This window comes from Thermobia domestica, chromosome 1 (genome assembly GCF_964235325.1).
Source record: "Thermobia domestica chromosome 1, izTheDome1.hap1.1, whole genome shotgun sequence".
NCBI lineage: Eukaryota > Metazoa > Arthropoda > Insecta > Zygentoma > Lepismatidae > Thermobia > Thermobia domestica.
Window position 1 is genome coordinate 346,173,466 of NC_137454.1, and position 23,127 is coordinate 346,196,592.

Genomic DNA, 23,127 nt, shown 5'->3' on the forward strand with positions numbered 1-23,127 from the left:
ATCAACTTTTCACATTTCGTTCAGGAGAAGCAATTTAAAATATTGTTGGGCCCTTTCTTTCTCTGTATGGCTTTTTCTTCTTTTCTGAGTTCCTCTGCAAAGGCACTTTTTTTTACAATATTCATAGTGCATTTAGAAGTACAAACTAGCACCAACCGGTGGTTTCTATATCGGTTTTTCCCGCAAAAATTACAATGAGCCCCTTTTTTCCGTGTACCCTTCATGCGAAATTTCTAACTATGGGGGCCGCGGTGGCTCAGGGGTAGAGCGTTCACCTCTGGTGTTTGGGGTCCCGGGTTCGATCCCAGCCCCCGCCAAGTGAACTTTGTGGTGGACAAACACCGTGTGCGTGGGTTTTCTCAGGGATCTCCCGTTTCCTCCCACTTTCTTTATTCCACAATTTCATTCATTACTCATCATCACCGTCTCCTTTAGCCTAACTGGCATAACCGTGGGACGTAAAACTCAAAGATTTCATTTCGTTTCTAACTATGCATTGTTGTTACGGGATGTAGGTGGAAGGAAGAAAACAAGAAAGAAATAAAGCAGATTTTCTCGTAGTTGCAACCTTCCACGTCACTAGTTAATATGGTTAAGGGTCTCAGATCAATTATAAATGACTACTTATAGTCTACATAAAGATACGTTGAACGCCAGTGATTTTTAAAAGTGAAAAATCTAAAAAGGTTGGCCACCTTAGTGTAGAGGTTGAAAAGTTAAGAATCTAGTCCGTTAATGCAAGTGATCCATCCAGTTCGTGGCAAGATATGGTCAATTAAAAATAATTTCCCCATGTATTCCTATAGGGGTAATTGTGGATATGATCATTGTTTGATAGACTACCCACAACGCTGTTGCGATTGGCGGATAGTATAATGTGCAGGATATAAAACAAAAATCTATACTTAATTTGAAATTAGTGGTAGATCTAGAAGGTAAAAACTAGGGGGAACAGCTAGAGCCCAGACTATGTTAGATAAATAATGAGTTCATAATAAACTTTCAAAGATATATAAAGCTTAAAGTATTTTAGTCACTAAAAATCTGGGTAGTCTAGGACCCACGACTCCGTGCTAAATCCGCCATTGTTTGAAATTCGGGTAAAATACTACATTGAAGCACAAGCTTGATAAATTTTACTTCTTAAGGAATTTGGCTCACCAAACATCATACCAAACTCAATCACGTGGTGCACACGATGACTCTTTTATGTGTTGCTATTATAAATACGTAAATAAGTATAGATGAAACTGCAATATTTAATAATTTTTGTTACGAGGCGCAAATCAAATTTATACAAATAAGATTTTGTTTGTTGCTTTTATTTACAATACAAATATTTCTACAGATAGCACTTCTGTATACAAACTTTTCAAACTGCTACAGACACAATTAGTACATACTTATATACATTTACGCAAAGGTTTAGTTAGTTAGTATGATAAATATCTGTTTACAAGCAGTATGAAGTAGGTTCCTATAAGTTGTTATTATCAAAGTCAATCAAATAAATATGGCATAAATACATTAATCACTCGTTTACACTAAAAAGTAGATCAGCAATACGTTGACAAATCTGGAAAATACAAACAAATAAAATTAAACATCACCAAACCGAGAGATTTTGCAGTGAATTGAAATAAAAATTGTCATTAAAAATTTAACAATAAACAATTAATATCTTGTACAGTCAGCGACAAAAGTCATTTGCATTTAATAAAATATATTTTGGGAATAACGGTAATATAGCTGGAAAGTAGAACGATGGTATGGCTAAAACGTACAGAAAATTACATTTTTTTATTTACTGAAAACTGTATTCAAATTGTTCTAATTCGGAAGTTATTTACGAAATTAATTTCAACAAACGGGAAGAAATTTTGTCGTTGATTGTACCATTAAATACGAATTACCTAAATACTATTCAATGATAATTCTTTCGTAAATTTATTCAATGATGCACTAAGAAAAAAAAAAACATAGCCCAAGTGTTAGTGTGCACGCCTCCGACACGGGAAACTTAGTTTCGATGCACGATGGATTCTCATGTGATTCTGATCACATGCTGAACTATAGATCTACGTCCCATTTAGTCTCAGTGCTGAAAGGGACCTTAAATTTCAATCAAAATAACCAAGATTCTATGTAGAAAAAACTAAACTGAAAAAGTTCAAGAGTTTCATTTTAGAAATGACGGGTACTGAAAAATCAGTATTTAGGTCTAAAAGTGAAACTACAACCTCTACCTGGGTTTTCTTTCGTGGCAAGCATCTGCAAGGGGGAATGGAATCCAGATCCAATAGCAAAATTCTAATTTAGCCACTCGATCACGAATGAGAACTATTTATTTTATTTTATTATTTTCTCCATAAATGATGAGACACGTTTCATTTTCTTTCTTTTCAAAGTCTGAAACATGGTGCCTCAGTGGTAGAGCGCATACCTGAGATGCGTGGGGTGAAAGGTTCGATTTCCAGGTCAAGTGAGTCAGTTGTGAACAAAATGTCCATAGGTCTTCTCGGGATACTGCCGTGCCCTCTCCTCCCACATTCGCATTCCACTAATCCTTCCATCATCATTCACTTGACTTAATCATCTGTCTTCCTTATCGTAAAGGGCATAAACGTGGGACCTTAAACTGAAAGAGCCATTTCCAGTTTCCACTGATAACCCCCCCCCCCCCCAACAGCTGTACAGAAAATTGACATCAACTAATCAACATAGCTTTTCGTACTGAAGAAAAAATACCCAAATTATCACTTAACTCAGTATGATGTCCTTATTCCGTAAAAAAAATACGAAAACTCGATTTAGGGTCCGTCCAAAACTTTTGTGGCCCCTGATCCAGAAACTAATTATTGGCCAAGATCGCAGTCTTTTGATATATATTTTTTTTTTTGGGGGGGGGGGGGAGATCATTCCTAAAATTCTTGTTTGTGTAGATAAGATACGTCCAAACAGGTTCAGCAAATTCGATCTCGGGTTCGAATGTTCCGGAACTTTCCGGAAACCCGCTCTAGTATCGTTAGATGTGTCTTGATATTGTCTCTTCGAAACTTCCTAAGAACTGCATTTCTATCTCTTACTGTTCTTTTAAAATTAAAAAAAAAAAAAGTACTTCTGGCCTTTTACTTACTAACTAACTAACTCTATGGCCTATGGAACTCGGAGATTCAATGCCGCGTTCACAAAAGCTCTCCACTGACTTGTATCCTTATCTAATTAGATCCAGTTTCTACTTTGTATTCCTATTTCTGTGAGATCAATCTTAATATTGTCCATAAACTCTAATGTTAAATTGAACATATGATAATTTTCGAACGCGTTAAGTCAGCTTGATGATTAAGGAATCTATTTCTTGAGTACGGAAAGCTACGTTGGTTAGTAGATGTCAATTTTCTGCACAACTGTAGGGGATTTTTCAGTGGAAAATAGAAATGGCTCTTTCATTTTATTTCATTTATTTCGAAAATCAACACGGGCGTCTACAAAAAAAAAATTCTATAATAAATATCAATCAGAATCAAATTAAATTACCTAAAATATTATGCTTTGATTTGATTCGATGTTGCTACTGACGACTTTTTATGTCAGCTTACCACTATTTAACATGAGATTAACATTAAAATAGGTGTATTTCCAATGAGGAACATATCTGAAAATCACGTACGGAACGATTCACCTATTCATTTCTGGTGTAGCAACCACATTCACAGAAAACGTCAAAACAGTTTTCATAATGTTGACATTTTAAACGATACGAAATTTTAATGATAAAGAACTATTGCTTATGGTAATAGTGGTATTGTCCAATGATGAATAAATTTGTAATTGTGCTTTCTCTACAAATTGAGAAGATGAAATCAAATTAACAATTGAAGACGACAGATTAGAAAAGCGAAAGTGAAACTTTCCTTATAGTAACGTTATTCTTATATATAGTAACTTTTCGTTAATACAGAATGAACGAAAAAGAAATCTGCATGTAGCGTATGTGCTATCTCTCCATAATATTAGTGTAAAAGATTGTACTCTTCAAGGCATACACACTGATATCTATCAACGAAAACGTGACATTTTGCCTTTCTTTAATATGGTTTTCAATTTTTAAGCATAAACTTCCATGGGGTCACGAGAGGAAAATATCTCAAAATTATTTTTTTTTATTTACTGTAAATATATTCAAACTTTTCTCATGGCTTCATGGACAGATATATTTAAAAATAATTCTATTTTGTTCAACACTTTTAAATTAATATTTTTTTTTAAAAAAGAGGGAGAACGGAATTTGAAATTTATTCCAGCCTGGACAATTTTATTCCCATTAGCATCACCGTTGATTTTTTGAAACTTTAGCAAAATAATACCATCTTAAAATATGGTGAAAATTACCTATGGCGTAATGGTTGGCGGCAGTACCAATGGTTTCTGAGGTAATGAAAAGCTCTTTTCCAATGCCCCTCCAAAGCGGTCAAGCGATCCATAGTAGCCTGGGTTGTATCTATTGGGGTTGGTAATTTTAGAAAGTCCATCAAGTCCTGCCAAAATCAAAGCAATGGTTCCGACCAAAACTCCTTTAAAGGCCAGGAACTTTACAGCAATCAGACCAAGAGTGGCGAATAGAGTGTACATTCCTTTCATCATCATGAGAGACATAGTCATAAATTCTTTCTTCTTACCACCTGGAATAGAGGGAAGAAATTGTTGATAAAATAGCTGAACATCTCTACATATAAAAGAAAAATCCTAACTGGATGACTAATCTACACCTAGGTCCAAATACTGAAGCCAGATACTTGAAATTTGGAGATCACACAAGATTTGTGAACTAAGGAAGGATTTTTGGCTATTCGACGTATGAGAGGAGGAAATTTTGGGTTACAAATTATTGCAATAAAATATCTTTATCTCGGAATCACTTAAAAGTTAGACGTGAAAGTTTACACCTCTATTTAAATTTTTCATTTGATATTATGAATTAGATGTTTTATCATTGTTCATTATGAATTAGATGTTTCAAAAGAGAACGAAGAGTTCATTAATATACCACACCAGGCATTCGAAATTCATGTGAGTTTAGACAATTCTATATGAAAGATACAGAAGGAAAAACCCAATATGTTTGCCCGCAGTACACGGGAGAGCATTTTGCTAACAGATATGTACGGTACATATTAAGTATTTACATATGGACAATAATTATCATTAAGTATAGTGTATTACTGGTATATCAGTAAATTTGAACATCTTTAGCGGGTAGAACATGATACTACCAAACATTTCTTTTTATACAAGGAAGGGAATATTCGAATATTGATTTCTGCCAAAGGTTACTACAGTGCTTATCTCATCTTAGTTTTATTAATGGAGTCAATTCGTGAAAATCCTATCGAGTAACCGCGACTTACGTCCGTCCGTCCGTAGTTAACACAATGTATTTTAAAGGAAAGCTTTTTTCTTTCAGTGGGTAGCTAAACTGATTATTTTGGTCAAGTTGTTAAGAAACGGTGACTTGAATTGTAGCTATGAATTTCCTACTATTGAAAGAAAGGTAATAGAAGTTATACACTTCGCCGTTAGATGAAAAGAAACATCCTCCAGTTGCTATTGAAACTTCTAGTGCTTGAGCCTTTCTACTACCTACATGAGTTAATTAAGACTTTCAATCTTATCGAAAATTATTTAAATTTCGGTTCCTGAACACAAATATTTGATTCGGTGTACTTTGGGAAGAGAATCGAAATTGGTTTCCATACACTATTTGTGTTCACAAAAACGAAAGCTGCAATTAGAAGCGTTTGGAGCAGGAAAATCCGAAATACATTTTGACGTAATTATGTGCAAACATCACTAGTTCAAAATCGTTACAAGCTTAAACGAGCAATTGTGAAATGCTAACTTGAAGCAATGACTTAAAGTGGTTTTGCTGCAAAACATATCTCTCTATTTTCTGCGATTTCACTTATCAACTTCTATAACAGTTTCGATTGCAGAACCAGAATCGATTTTCTTGGCTCGTAAAATTAGTTTCAATACTGAATTCGAAACAGTTTCTTTTAAAAAATCAGGAAATGTCTTTAGGTTCCGCGCCTGGGGAAATTCCTTCGAGGATAATCAATTTCAGAACCGAAATCGTTACAGCCTATTTAAACGCAGTACAGCCTATATACACCAATTGGTTCCATTAGTTTCACATATCCTTAAAATAATCAATGTACCATAAGATATCTTGCTTCTTATCTTAAACTATCCCTTACCCTTATATAATAAGCTTATTTATTACAGACATTTTCCGTAAATATGCATGATAGAAGATTGTAATTAGCCTTTCCCATAACGTTTCTATAACGGAGAAGATCCGAAAAATTCCCTAAGGCAATCTTATTGCTTTGACTGAGAACTTATCTACTTCAGTACAGTTCACGAATCGAAGTCCACTTTTTCTCTCCAGTCCAGTTTTTCTTTTACTAAATTGAAATTTTCCTCTCTTTCCTAGTTTTTCTTCCATGAAATGTAAACTTCTTCTACCTCGTTTTCCACCCTGGAATTAAAATATTCTTCTTCGCCTCTTTCAGTTTCATTCCATGAACTGAAATGCTCTTGTTTTCATAACACATTTTTCTATCATCAATTAAAATTGCTTTCTCTTCCCTCGTTTTTCATCTCAAAATGAGATTATCTCCTTTTTTATTCTCTTGTTTTTCTTCGATTAATTGAAATATTGTCCTTTCCCTCCCCATTTTGTTTCAAACAAACGTAACTTTATCCTTCACACTCTCTCCGTTATCCTTCTCTCAATTTAAATTTTCTGTTTCACCCCTTCCTCGTTATCCTTCCATCGATCAAAATTTTCTCCTTTCCCTCCCTTGTTTCCACCCAATGATCAAAATTATCTTCTTTCCTTCCCTCCTTTTCTTTCTACTCGACTGAAACGTCCTACATCCCCTCTCTTATTTTTCTTCCATCCACTGAAGTGTTACTATTATACTCCTTTGTTTTCGTTCCACTAATTGAAGACTCCTTTATTCTTCCTCTCGTTTTGCTTTCATCAATAGAAAACCTCTCCTTTCTCATTATCTTTTCAAGAACTGTAATATTATCCTTCCCTTACCATACATCTCTTCAACTAATTGGAATCTTCTTCATCTTCCCTCTCGTTTTCCTTCAATTAATTGAAATAATTTCATTCTTCTCCTTTATTTTCCTCCTATATCTTTCTTCCTTTTCCTCATTTTCCTTCCAGCAACTGAAATCATTATCCCTTTGCTTGTTTACCTCCTACCAAACTTATTAGCTACATTCCTCAGATTGTAATTTCTTTTGAAATAATATTCTAAGTTGTTTCCCCTTGCTTTTACTTGTATACAATAATATTAATTTCCCTATTAGTATACCAGATACATAATTCTTTAACTATTTTCTTCTTGTTAAGTTCCATTTTTCTCGATATCTACGTTTCTCGAGATCTTCTAGTCGATCCCATGAATTTTCCTGTTGTTGCATAAAGCAGTTAAATATACCGTACAATATGTTTGATGAGTCCCTGCTATAAATCTTAAATTAAACGACCAAAAATTATGTACTTCTATTGCTTCCTAATATCTACTTTCGGCATTCCTATATTTGATTCAACTTGTCTTTTAGTAAACGTGATTAGTATTTTTCGAGTTGTTTTCGGACAGATATGGTGGTCCAGAGGTAGGAAGTTTTCCTAAGAGAAAATGGATACAAAGTATACTACCCTACGTCCACGAACTCTGCATTTTCCTCTTTTGTTCCCCTTTAGCATCTCATTTCATATATATTCTTAAATGTTCCTCTTTTATTTGTTTGTATGTTTTTATTCATTGGAGCATAGCTGTACAATCTGATATTTTAGTTTCACTTCTTGAAACATTTGAAACATTTTTGAAACATTTCCACTATTTGAAATTTCAGAACCCTAAGGAACAAATATCTTCACTGTTGCTTCTTTATTTATTTCCGCTCTGGAAAGTGTTTATATTTCTTTCGAATATCCTTGGTTCGATCCCAAGCCACGTGACTTTATGGTGGACAACACATAGCAAAAAACGAGTGTATTAAAACGAATAAATTTTAACAGAGACCGTCAAATGAGTACTACCGGTACTCTAGTTTGTTAACTCTACAGTGTTGAGGTTAACACTGTTATTTTATCAGTGTTGCGGTTAATACAGGTTTGGTGTTCTGGTTTGATAAAGAGATGGTATTGAGCGGTGGTAGAATAACACTGCGGCGATGTAACAAAATTAGAAAAATGGAAGAAGGAATGCAGAGATAGGAACAGAACAAAGGCAATATTTCTATATCATGTGTTATTAGTAATACTTCTGCTAGTACGGTGAATCCAGGCCATTCAGATACTTATTAATAACTGCATTACGCATAGTTATTACGAATACCTACACCTTTACTATAAGTTAAAAGAGTCCGCATAGCTCAGATATTATAAATATCTAGCAATTTTTATTAGTTTGTGTTTTTTTTACTATGAGTAAATCTTTACATGAGTGTTTAACAATTACACCAACTAACGAACACCGCATTAAATTTCCCTATAATATTTCACGAAAATAAGTTTTCGAGTACATGAATTTCTTGGCATTTACATGAGTAAAAGTCCTGCCATCTGTTGTCCTTGTGATCATTTTGTATTTGTCACCAACTACATTTTGCTCTTCGTACTCACTTATAAATAACTGATGCCACACTTTATTATTTCTCGTAAGAGAAATGTACGTTTAATAAGAGATCGTTTCAAATAAAGATACTTATTTGGCAACTGTATATAAAACAACACCAATGTATTATTTAACTCCTCATCATGTAATGTGATTGGTTTAGCGACTACCATTTTAACACTTTACTTCAAAATGGGATGTAGTTCAAATAGCTTCAAGCAAGTGTTAATATTTTAACGCAATTCGGTGACACCCTGAGCCATTTTGTAGAATTAACCAGCCATTTTTTTTACTATGCATTGTGTTGATTGAAATTTCTTTGCCCCTCTCCTATTCTCTCACAGATTGTCACTCCACCAGTTCCACGATGAAATTCCCTCCCAATTGTCACCCGTCACCTTTAGTTTACGGAAGTATGGGGCATAATCCTATATATATATAAACTCATTTCAGCTTTTTGCAACACCGATCGTATTTTCTAAACTGCCGTTTCTTAAAAAAATGTTAGAGGAATATGACTACAAAAAATTAATAGCGTGTAGTTAGAAATTGTTGATAATTACATTTAATTATTTAATGTTATTTGTTTTAAACAGTTGTGCACTACATATCAAATTAGTACCTCCGATAATTGTAATCGTTCAGAGTCGAATTTCATAAGCAGTTTTAAGAATATGATTTCTTTCTTTTTTATCTTATTCTGTTTACACACATAACCCACTTTGTATTAAGTCCGCTGGCAAAACTACAAAACATTACATTCCTTGAACAATCCACAATTTACATTTTACAAAATATCAAAATTTAATTATCCACTGATATACGTTATTGTGATAAGCCCCGCAACAGCATCCTCAAACCTTCGCCGAGTTTACAGACAAAAGATCTCCTCCAGTTCCTTACCAGAGGGTAGCATTCCCAAAATTGATGCAACGTTCCCTCTTTGTACTGCCATACTGATACGTTGCAGTAGGAAAGAGGTTGCTCTAGCGTCTCCTGACGATATATAAATGCGGTGACCAACTTCTTTTATAAAATTAAGGCCTTCGGGACCCCATGAACCACCCGATTCGATAGCTATAGCGACAAAATTATATTTGTCGAGTAAATTGCTATACTTCCTGCGCTTTTCTGTTTCCCGGCGAGCAGCCACGTTGCCAGCTTGGGCTGAGGAAGGATGAAGATTTGAAGGGGCGAATGTGTCGGAACAAGTAAAATCCCATAGAAGTGCTTTTCCTTTCTTCCACGGTATTAGTGTCATACCATCTGACCTCTTGCCGTCTGCACGACTGCATCCCAACGGTTCACATATAGAAGGAACGCCTGCTGAAATTAGTGCCCTCATGATAATGTCGTTGACGCTGGAGTGGCGTGAATATCTGCCCGCACTATTGGCACAGGAGAGTCCATGAAGGCCCTTCTTGTCTACGACACTTCTACAGGCCATCTATGTTATTTAGGACATCTATGTTGCTCGCAAACATCTGCTCCCAAACGCAGTGCACTGGCAATTCGAAAACTGTCATTGGGAAGATGTAATCCTAAAGAAGGTGACGGGATAGCGTGGAGCCAAGCGCCTGCTTTTGGAGATGATGTAGCTAGAAGTCTGGCCTTATCTTCTGGGTTATCAGATGACTGAAGTAGAGCTGAAAAGTGATGATTTATAAGAGGATCGTCCCAAGAGGATTGTAGTCCTCTCTTATCAAGGTCAGGGGGATCTGATCCCACTATAGATGACCACTTAGCAATGCTATCGTTGACATCCGAATCCGATACTAGGCTAAGGTCTTGTTGGAGAATGGTCTCGATCAATGGCTTAGCGCCATAGAATGAAGACAGAAAGGATGAAATAGCCAGATCCATGGCGCGACGAATGCCGAGACCTCCGTGGTTAACAGGAAGGGACGCCTGCAACCAAGAGTTATTGTTGAGTGAACAATTCATGATAGATTCTAGACCGGTTTTCAAGGTGTTGTCATAGCATTCCAGTAGATCAGCATCCCGCCAAGAAGGAGCACAGCGAAGAAAGTATAGCAGCCTTGGCATGGACAATGAGGCACGTAGTAGGTAAAAGGCAGAGTGAGCTGAAATCAAGGAAAGACGTGTAAAGAAGAATTCTAATTTAGAAATTTTGTCTTTTAATATTGTTCGTCTTGCCTCATTAGATAATGCTGCTCCTAATAAGCTGGCGTCATCTGTGGAAATTCTTTGAATCCCAGGCGCGGCTTCGTCAAACAGCTTGAAGAGGTTATTAGACTGCTCATTGGAGACTCCGAGAAAGCTGACCTCACATTTGGAGAAATTCATTTGCAATCCGATCTCCTTAGCCCGTCTGCGGATCATTTCTAATGTATCTAGTACTGTATCCTTGTCTCCAGCTATAGTCCCGTCATCCAAATACCATATGTTCAGTTCTGTATTGATACTATTAACGATGGATTGTAAAGTTAGTGCGAGCAAACCAGGGCCAAGAGGGTCGCCTTGTTGTACGCCACGCTGAAAGAGGATTATTTCATCTCCAAAGTATAAGTTGCTTGGTTGCGAGTAGCACTGATGTACGTATCGATAAATTGATGAAAAACTGTTTTTTTACCTGTATGAGCATAGAGTCACGATTCAACTCGTTAAATGCGTTTCTGAAGTCTATTTTCAGAAACGCTTTCTCCTGCTGGTGTGGAAAAGAGTAGTACATACGAGCAGCGTGGACTGTTGCTTCAGCTCCATGTGAGATGCCAACTCCCAGTTGGTGTGGGGATAGAAAATGTGTTAGAGGTTCTCTAATTCTATGGCAAATGATTTTGGCTGATAATCTCCTCCACACATTGCCTATTGCGATAGGACGAATGCCGCCACTTTTCTTCCTCAAAGCTATTAGTGATGCTCCAAAGAAAATAGGTCTAATTTCCGTGGGCACATCACCGGAAATAATCAGGTGGAGAAAATCGCAGATGGCGTTAGTCAGGTGGTCTTTAGTTTTGCAGTCTTGGGAGAGTAGGAGGTCCTTTAATATTGAAGGACGGAGACTGTCCATACCTCCTGATGACCTGGGAGGAAATGATTTAAGTGCCTTCGTAAACTCGTCAGCTGATACTCTAGGCACTACAATACTGGGCTCAATGAGATCGGGAGGTTCAAAAGGGTGGCTGTGAGCCGGAGGTTTCTCTTTTAATTCTTCTAATACAGATCCATTCGGAGAAGCTATAGTATCTTCTGAGATGAGAAGCCGTACTGCGTTGCGGACATCGCCATCTACTAATTTGTTCTCGACATTCTTAATGTTAAAATTGGAATTTACTGGTCGTCGAGCTTTGAAGGATTTTTTACTGTGGTTAGGAAGGGCTTCGCAACGAGAATCAGACCAACATCGCACTCTTTGTTTAACCCATGATGTTAAATTATTCACTTTGTCAGCTTTCGATGGGACGCACAGTGTAACGTAAGGAAAAAAGAAGAGATCTATCCAAGCTTCTGAGTCGTTTGTACGTACAATCTGTTGCAATACCTCGCACAGAGAGTCTGCCACTATAGCTCTAGCCCCTCGAGGTACCCTGCGCAACATTGGAACAGAAGACTTTAATCTTGCTAGAAGCTTATTGCATTTGGAGATCAACATTTTTCTTGGGTGATCGACATTATCAGTGGATGATTGCGACTTCCGTGAAAGCGAGCATGATTTGGTTTTATTGATATCATAATGACACCTGCTATTGTGAATTGCTAATCCTTTTAAACTCACACACAATTTGTTGCAAAGATTACAGGTAGTCTCGTTAGGCCTGTTTGAAAAATCAATGCTCGTGTTTAATGCGGTATCATTTTGGGTTTGATTTCTTTGGTTAAATTTTGATTCTGGTGCGTTGCTCACATGCGAAAAATCTGCATTAATGGCCCTGCAGTCTTTATTGATGTCATCACTAATAGCAGTGAAAGGATTACTGGTATCATTAGAAGAGTCACGATCATCTTTCATAGTTATTATAAAATTTTAAATTTGAATTTTAAATTTAAAATACACCCAACTACATTGTTGGAAATGTAATATTGTTTGAAAAATAACGTCCATTAATTGAAAATAGCAATTTGAAAATAGCAAATTTTCAGTCAATCATCTGAAACACTGAAGCGATTCGAAAACGGATTTCACCACAAGTCCCATCAAAACTTCAACCACACTTCACTTCATAACAAAGAGCACCAAACCTCAGGTCACCTACACTAAACGAAGAGAATTGCGCAGAACACGAAAGACACGTCTGCTTCCAATCACAACAATGACAACAAGTGTATTAGAAATTAATACAAATCTCGTAGCAGATCTCAACCATAATCCATGGTGAAAGGAACGTTCTACACAATTGTAAGTAACTCAGACAAAATAAATCGATATTTATCACATCATCGGTTTCGAAATAAGGATTAGAAAAAAGTGCACCTTATATTAAAAGTAGGCACTGTTATTAGTAACAGACGTATTGACTTACTTAATGCGAGAACATTCATGAAAGGTCATGAATATTACCCTAAATCATCTATTGCTCACACTTTTTACGGATTATAGTAAGGTTCTTCACGAGTCTGTAAACTTTTGATACAATTTCTCATATTACTTCATTATTTAAGATAAATCATTTATAATAATTGTGTCTAATACTTATGCCACCTCTTTTCCTTTTCTAAAAACCCATTGATTTATATAAAAATATATAATTTTTTCGAGAGAATAGGCATTTATTGGGTTGATATTACTGGCTTCTTAAATTTAATCTATTTAATTGGTTCACTGGTTTTGAGCTGTTTAGTGTCGCTTTTAACAGAGAGGCTATATGAGACGTGGACCTACAGCTACATATGAGATCCGAACCACATGATTATCACGGAGACTCGAGTTCGATTCCCAGCGGGCAAAGTCACGTGTACGTTTCTTAGTTTGAAAAAATTATGTAAATTTTGTGATAGAACTATATGTCGATAACGCTTTTCTTCTTCTTCTCTGCAATTTATAAGTTTATACCTATATGAGGTATATGTTTCGTTCTTTAATTCATTTTATCCACTATTCACTTTCTGGGCGTTCTCTGTTTTTCATGCCTTTTCCTTTAAGTAATCTTGTTTCTTGTCATTTCATCTCATCTTGCGTATCCACTTTTCCTCTTCCTGTTACTTCCACCCAGGCCGGTAGCCAGCTCAAAACTGTAAGGGGGGCCAGTAGAAGTTTGGGGGCACAATTCAAACATATTAGAGTTTAACAGCATATTACAGTTCATTTGCAAGCCTACCGTGAAAATTTTAAGGTGGTGAGTAAAAATACAGGGGGGCCTGGCCCCCTAGACCCCCTGAATACGGGCCTGCTTCCAACTTTTCACTCCTTTCCTCAAATAGACATCGTTTCTTTGTTCAACATGTCAAAAACATCTCCGCCTCCATCCTTGAAATTTTCTACTCAAGAGTTCACCTTAATAGTGCCTCTCATATAATCTTTCCTTATTCCATCCTTCCTTGTCACATTACATATCCATGTTCTTTTCCTGTGTCCTCGTGATGGCCAAGGTTTTACTACTATACATTGTTGACGGTTATATTACTGTTTTTCATATACGTTCTTTTAACCTGCAAATTACTTTCTTGCCAGATAGCACATTGTTCGTTCTTTTCCAGTTTAACCAATCAAATTGTATTCTGTGTTGGATTTCTGTATGTTTTTCTCCATCCTGGTCGAGATACTATCCAATTTACCTAAATTTTGGGGTAGACAGTCACTCTCCTTGTAAGCGAAAGAAGCTTTCGTCTTCTTGAACAATGCTATATATTCTTTGTTCTACGTATTCCCATGTTTCTCCTATTAACAACTGTCTTCATTTTTTAAGTTTCTTCTCTATCTTATCTTTGGATGTATCGAACGTATATCCAAATATAACACATATCATCATCTGCTAACAACTTACTTTATGGGACTCTACTTTTCACCTCTCTCGCCTACACATCAATCACTAGATTGGGAGATCTGAGACTGAATCCCTGATGCAGACTAATCTTTGCCATGCCTACACTACTTTTCATTTCGGTCTCTGCTCCCTCTTACATATCCGATACCTCCTTATATATTTTTCACAAATTTCGTTGCGTAGCCACAATTTTTCTCTCGGCACTCTGTCGTACACCTTCTCTGAAGCTATGAAAACGAAATGAATTCAAGATTCATTTCTCTACATCGTTCTATCAACTGCTTCAACGCGAAGGTACTGTCAGTGATTCCTCTTCTTCGCATGAAATCATACTATTCCTCTCCAACAAACGTCTATTACTGAATCCTTTCTTCGACTATTCTTCCCCCAGATTTTCATGGTATGAGACATTAGTTTAATTGGCCTGTAATTTCCACAGTATTCCACTGGTTTACTATTCCTCTATCTGTCCTGCATTTTCTGCTTGCATTGTTTGTTCATGAGATCCAATTTGATATATATTTCTCCTGAGGCATGCTTCTGCAACCCTCTTTGGAAGCACCCACTGCTTTCCTATTTTTAATTTTCGTAAATGTTTTTCATTACTATACTGTTTATCCCTTTCTCCTCTATTTCTGTTGCCACTCCATTCTCATATATTTCCCTCTGGTTCTCCTCATTTAATAGTTTCTCAAAATAAACTCTCCACCTGTACCGTATCATCTTCTGGTCCTGCAGCACTTTATCCTTTTCGTCTTTTACTGCTTGATTGAATTGATATTCTTGGATGTTTTATCTCCTGTCATGGTTATCACCATTATTTTTCCGTATACGTCTTACTATTCCAGCTTTACATAAACCTTGTCCATAACCTTTGAATTTGCTATTGCCATAGTTCTTCTGTCTTTATTTTGTAGCGTGTATGTCTCCTTGTTTTCCAAGCCATATGTTTCGTCTCATCTTTTCTTTATTGGTGCTTGCACTTCGTCCTTTCATTCCGAAAACACCTTCTCTTGCAGTGATCCTTTGACTGATGTGTTCTTCAGCACTCCTTCTTCGACTTTCCTTCCTTCATGGTTATTTAGCTTCGACCATTATCCCACATCTTCTACTATTCTTATTGGTTGCAAAACCATTTCCTTCTACTCGTTCCTTGGACTTCTTTTCTAGTCTCAACCATTTTATCCTTTGATCTTCCGGTCTTGTATGCTTCGTTTGTTTTTCATTATTATTTCACAATTTGCGATAAGCAATCTATAATGAGAGTCCAAACTTTTTCCATTTATCGGTACTTAAGGTATTTCCTATGGCATATGATATAGTAAATGTAACTGGTTCTTCCATCACTATTGTAAGTAATAAACTGTCTTTTTTGCTTCTTGCAAAAGGTGTTAATTATATTCAAGTGAAATTTAATTGCATAAACTATTGTTCTATGTCCTTCTATATTTCATTCACCGAAGTTCTACTTTTCTAGCCCTCGTTTTTCCCTCATTTGCTCTCTCCTATTATGTTCTTTTAGGTCGTCTCCAACAAAGAACCTTTCTTTCTCATGTATTTCCATTAACTCCTGGTCTAATCAAAGATTTCACTTTCTTCTTCCTTGCATCCCATTCGAGGAGCATATGTACATTATATGATCATCAAATTTCCAGCTTGACGTTGATGATTCTATTGCTTTTATCTTTTCCTTATGCAGGTTTTCCTTTAACTCCTTTACCACAACAATTCCAACTCTATTCATCTTTCTTCCATTTGCTCCACTGTACAAAAGTTTGTATCTTTAATGCTTTATAACCTTTCTATTGCATCTCTTGTAAACATAGGATCTTCACATTTCTTCTTTCCACCAAGTCTACAATCTCCCTGCTCTTTCCATTCAAAGCTCCGATAGTCAATGCTAAAAATCCTACGATGATTCTCTTGTTATTTGCCTTTCTCTCGTCTTCTAACTTCTATAGTCGAATCTATGAATGATTCGGTAGCCCTTGCTTCCTTGTCGTAGTTTTCGGGTGACATTACTGCATATCACTTGCTGGACTGCCACATCCTATCCCTTCTTTTCTTTGTGATAATCTCTCTCTCTCTTTTTCGGTCGGATGTTTTTCCTACGGCCAACCCTCACCATTTACCATAGAGGGCTGAATCAAGGTAATAAGAATTTTATGTATAACACATATTCATTTTTATAATGCAAAAGACTTTTAAAACTCTTTCAAAGCCACCTTTAATAAATAAGAAAAAAATAAACTGTAGAATTTCATCTGCTACATGTACTCTAATCACCTTAGATTCATGGTTCGTATGACACTGTCTCCAGAATAAATTAGCTTTTAAAATGACATCACACGCATGTATTACGGTAGATAAAGTTGGAAGAAATTGGACATTTTTTTCGGAATTTTCCCGAATTTTCTTTTTTTTTAATTTCAGGATTCAACCAGGGCTGTAGCTCAAAAGTAGGTGCACGAAACGTATCTAAAAGAAATACTACATGTTCTAGAAAACTTATTTTTTCCAAGTTTCATTCAAATATGAGTATGGAGAGGTTTTCTTTTCTCGAACCAAGCACAACAAATTTTCCAGATAAGAGGATTGCAGAGCTAGCGAGGAATGTGCTTCTAAGACGTAAATGATAGCACGGGAGCGGATGTTGGTTCAAACTTGGTAGCGGAAAGCACTAACAATATAATTAAGTGCGTTCATCAGTCGAACCTTACAAAACTATACAAAATAAACCCTACAGTCAATTTCATTTCCAAAATCGAAGAATACTTTCTGAAATATTGAATAATAAACAACGAAGCAAACAATTTAATATAGTTGAGGCGGAAAGCATTTCCTTCGTGGATATCATAAAGGTCTTCATAACTTACATTGAACATTTGCATTAGCTTTTACTTTTTGTAACGAGCAAAGATCTAAACAGTACATTTGATATTTATGACAAGGAACAAATAACGTGTTATATTCTGCGTGATTTTTTGTAAAAATGGTATTGTTGATGTGAAAATTATCTGTCAAAATGTTCAATTGTGGAAGAAATGCCATCTATTCTCAATGTTCTTACATTCCGTTTTGGTTGATCGCAAATCAAGAAATCTCTTAAAAATGGAATTAGATGTAAGCCAAAGATATTTGGTACTGAGAGTTTGGTTCCTTTGTTGGTCGTTTCCCAATGCTCTTACTTCATTCAGCGGGCGTGGTTGCCAAATTCAAATTCCAAAATGTTTCTATTCGTCTCCGACTACTTCGTTCATTGTAACTACATAAACATGTATGCAAATGCCTAGATTATGTCACACTATTTATCTATCATAATAGTCATGTCCGTCTAACACGAAAGAAAACTATTTTGCAAACGTAGTTGTTTTAGCAGATGTACACTCATGTCCAAAATTATTGTCGCATGTCTATAGATACAGTATGTTGTTGTAGAAATAAAATTTGATAACGAATTCGCCCGGTATTTCTTATAGTGTTAGTATGTGTATAATCGGCAAAGACATGTATGTGGCAAATTTCATATCTGAAGAGCAACAAATGAGAACAATAAAACAAAAATAAAACTTTCTTGTCCATTTAGCAACATTTTGTTTTACTCTTTTTAATTTTCGTATTTATAATTCTTTTACTATGAAATTTACCACAAATATACAGTTCCCGATTATACATATAGTATCAGTATTAAAAGTGCCCTGCAAAATCATTATCAAATTATATTCTTACAAGAAGACAGTTATAGATATGCGACAATCATTTTGGACATGAGTGTACATAAGCAACGCCAATGGTGTGTTAGTAAAATGACTTCATGCTCCCAGGCAACACATCAGATAGTTGATTATTTAAAACGTGTACTAAAATACGATGGAGTTGAAGAAAGAGCAGGGGTGTGTCAATTATGGCATCCATTATTTACTCTGTATTGGGTCTGCATTCCTGCTACGGATAGAGAAGTGAAAGAATGTTCGTATATTCTCATATCAGAAAGTCATTTTTAGGACTGCCACTTTGTTGATTCAACTTTAACATGATATTAGGAGGTCTTGACAGAAATTTCTTCATGTCAAAAACTCTTTGTGGCAAAATCGTAAAGAATTACCATCATTTAAATAAAGCTGTATCCATCGATCCCGGTTTGACATTATGCTGTTAAATATGGAGAGCTATAAGGTGCTCTCTTCGTGTTTAGTTTATTTATTGATTATGATATAGGTATTCCAAATCCATAGTTAATATTTTGTTGCAAGTAAATGGACTATGTCATCGTTTAAAAGTCAGGTTTAAATGCACGTTTAGTTCAGTGTTCCAGCCTTGATATTCAGAGCTCCAGACAACTACTAATTGCATTTCATAATTAAGCCAAGACCAAGAGAAAAAGAAATGCCTATATTTAAAAAATGAAAAGGTTTTATCACACTCATGAACAAACTAAATACCCCATCTTTAAAGATGTCCTTAATTTTTTTCTGAAACGTTCTAATTAACACTATCAATTCGAAACGAACATAAAGTGTTTTAATACAAGTTAGAACAATTAGATTTGTTCTGCTTCTGTAGTATGGAGTACAAATTGCGTCTGCGTCAAACATTTTATGCATTAATAGCTTTTAATTACTGTTAAAACATTACCTCAACTTGCCACAAATAGTGATTTTATCTTTAGGACGGAAGATATCATTCAGCTTAAATTTGGGCAAAATATTCCATATCAATTCGCGTATTTTTGTAATTTCTTACAAATGCATTTTTGGTGCAGAGGACCCGAAGTTCAGAAGAGAAATTTGGCACACTTCGCCAAATTCAGTGCGTTATTCTTTATTATTCACTTTATTTATACGCAACTGATTAAAAGGTAAACACGTTTGAAAATCTGTTTAATTTCAAACAAATTAAGGCATTATTTGTCCTATCGTACACCATATACTGATAGCTACGGCAACTTCAGACGAACACTTCGACAAAATCGCAAGAGAATAGGCCTTACCTGAGTGGAAACAGGTGCGTCAAATTTGGTTAGATGCCCCGTTTGTGGGGTAGGATACACCGATAAAAGTAGTAGTTTAAGTTTCTCCACCGATATATATACAATTTCGAGTTTCTCAACAACATATTACCGTACTATTGATTAAATTATAGATTTCTTACAAACTTAGCGGCCTAATTATGCTTCCGTAACCTGTAAATGACGCCCCTGTGTTCGGAATAATGTTAGAATTTAAAGCCTTAAGTGAGTTAAGGTAGTAGTAGTTATTTCGTTTTCACATGCCCTCATTATACAACAAAAACACGTGAAAATTTCCTCAATATGACCCTTCAATGATCTACTTACGTCCTTCTTCTACGCTGTTATCGGCTTCAAACGACATATCAAAGAATGCATTGTTGTTGAGACCTCTGGAAACCACTAAGTTAGCTCCATCAACTACGTTGAATTTCAAAGACAGATCTTTCATCATGTTGGGGATTGAGCTAAACAACAAATGACCCCAGTGTTTGTCCACAAGTGCTCTCACAGCTTCTTCACGTCTGTTGTCATCACCAGAATATTCTACCTTTACACCACTTGCTACTTCAAGAGACTTCATTTTCAATAAATGGTACAAATTAGCCAAACTTCTCAATTTTATACACTTAAAATCCAAGTCTTCCACACAGTCAAGGAAACTCTTTTCGGAAACATCAGTTGCTGACCTGTGTTCGACTTTGGCACTCGTAATTGCTATAAGAAGCAAAACTACTATAGTCGTTGCTTGGAATTTTGTAAAAGCCATTGTTAATGTTTGGCTGTTGACGAACAAATGATACTTAAACATGCAAATTTCGAGCTTTTTATACTTTAAATTAATTTACATTGTGCTTTCACTAAAACAATAATTATGATGACTACTTAAAAAGCAGTCTTATGCATTTAATTGCAAACGTGAAACGACATTACCTGTATGTTTAAAGGCTTAATGCTCATAAAAATGACAATAAAACCATAGTTGTTTACAAAAATCAAAATAAATTAATATTTTAAGTTACAGTTACTAAATAGGAAAGTTGGCAAATTTATTCTTAATACTGTATTGTGAATATTTGATAAATTGGAATGTTTATTCGGTAATTAACGATTCACGATTTTCTTATATTTGTGTTTATTTACGTTTACATTAGGTCACTATGTACAGCCTGCTGAAAACATAAAATATATCATTCTATTTTTATGGTTTGGATTACCAGAATCAATTTACATTTATGTGAATGACACACAACGTTGTTTTTTTGGTTTACAAAGGATATGATACTTTTTAGAATATTGAAAATTATTTTGTGCAGAGTATCACTTTGCCAAACATAACAAAAAATACAACGTTACTTGAATACAGTGCGCACTCTTATCTCGAAGTTAAAGTCCGCACTTGGGGTGGAGCATTAGGGTTGAGTACAAACATATAAATATTGCTTTTCGTCCCACTTTACCTAATTCTTATTTCGCTTAACACTTTATCAGTTGTCAAATGGAGATAAAAATCTTATGCGCCATTCCAGCCGAAGTGGAAATTCCCATCCGGCCTAACTCCCATTTCGGCTGATGATCATATCAGGTGGAAATCTTTATTACAGAAAAGTATTGATAGTGTTTCCAAGTACTACAGTAATTTTATACTATACTCTTACTCTCCATTTATTTTATATAAGTTAGTTACTCTCCGCTTATCAATAGGCATAACTATGAGCGACGGGGGTAGAGCGTTCACCTCCGGTGCTTGGGGTCCCTGGTTCGATCCCAGCTCGCGCCGTGTGGACTTTGTTGTGGACAAACACCGTGTTCGTTTGTTTTCTCGGGGTTCTCCCGTTTCCTCCCACTTTCTTCATTCATTGATTCTATCTTGAGTCTCCTCCATTTCCTATTCTGGCGACCGCCATGATTTCCCACCTTTAACAGCTGTATGAATTCCTCGTTTTCGGCCTGTTCTATCTTCATTTGTTAAAGGAAAGAGAAAATACATGGATAATATCTTGGGAAATTTGTTCCATATAATGATGCCGTCCCTCTACCTTGTTCGTTGTCCTCTGTTCGCTCCTCTCGAAGTGGTTCCATATTTCTCTAAAATAAATAAATAAATAGTTAAATAAATAATGCCTGTACAACGTCAATTTTTAAATAGTAACTAATTAGATTTCTAAAAATAAAGATAACATTTTGAAGTAATCAAGAGGTTAACGCAGACGCAGCAAGTTCAGAAATGTAATGCTGGTCCTTGATATACGAGCTCTGGAAGAAAGACCATACTTCCGCCAATATCATGCACTATTTCAAAATGAAAAACTCTGCTAAAATGGACACTTGCTTAAGATTGAAACTATTTATTGACAAACCAGAATGTTTATGAAAAAAGTTAACATTGAAAAATTAGGTAATTAAAATACAATGCTACTTAACTCCAGGCTAAGTCTAGTAATATGCATTCCATAATAATAATAATAATAATAATAATAATAATAATAATAATAATAATAATAATAATAATAATAATAATAATAGGAATTATTACTTACTGCGAAAATTTTACATCTGCATAATCAATCCAAGTGTCCACGATATAGTCATGCAGCCGAAGACATGCAGCGAAGTTGTATAGAGTTCCTAGAATGTGCCCAGAGAGAAGAATTGAAGGTAAGACAGGCTTCAAACCAGTTAAAAAGAAAGGAAAAAGCTTTTAGTTTAATGTCCCACGATTATGCCTGGTAGGTTGAGGAAGATGTATGATATAGGCAAGTGAATGGTGAAAGAAGAATAGTGGAATGAAAAGCTGGGAGGGAATTGGAGTATCCGGAGAAAACCCACGGACACGATGTTGTGCACCACAAACGTGCTTTTCCGGGCATCGAATCAGGGAGCCCACGCACCAGAGTCAAGCGCTCTACCATTGAGCCACCTTGTCCCTACCTGAAAACAAGAAAGGAACCCAGACATATTTCTCAAATGAACAAGAATGGAAATTGGTTCAACAGATAGTAAAAATTCCAGGATGTACTTTCGTTTTGACAATAGATGATCTGCATAAAGTAACGTATGCCCTATCAATTTTCTCAAAGGAACAATGTGAGACATAATGTCTTACACATAAAAGAACGGGCTGGGTACGAGTGTGAGGTTGGCTCCGAAAAGAAACATCCTCGTATTACAAGAAAGCCACAAGATCTTTGTCAATCCCTACTTGAAGGGCTAAATAAGGAAAAGGTGTCCATTATTCCAATAAGCTGGTAAAGGTGAAAAGGTGAGAATGTTCTTAGAGAGTCAAACTTGATAACAAAAGTAGAGGAGGAAATAAGAACATAAAGTTGATGACAATACTTGTTGAATTTTCTGGTATTTTATATTACCATCCCAATTTTTCCTCCTTCGGCGATTGGATATCACGTGTGAAATGTAAATCTTGGTACCACGTACAGCGTATTGGAGCAGAAAAGATGTTTACATGTGCGTCATG

The 23,127-nt window shown here is 35.8% G+C and overlaps 1 protein-coding gene across 1 annotated transcript; it reads right to left on the reverse strand.

Moving 5' to 3' along the window:
• Positions 1 to 1,441: 1,441 nt before the first annotated feature.
• LOC145668111 (uncharacterized) lies at positions 1,442 to 20,346 on the reverse strand. The gene is made up of 3 exons (XM_081735654.1): positions 19,980 to 20,346; positions 4,393 to 4,682; positions 1,442 to 1,576 (listed from the first exon to the last, which is right to left on the reverse strand). Exons 1-2 carry the CDS (start codon positions 20,233 to 20,235, stop codon positions 4,393 to 4,395), a joined length of 546 nt encoding a protein of 181 aa, XP_081591780.1. The 5' UTR covers positions 20,236 to 20,346; the 3' UTR covers positions 1,442 to 1,576.
• Positions 20,347 to 23,127: the final 2,781 nt, after the last annotated feature.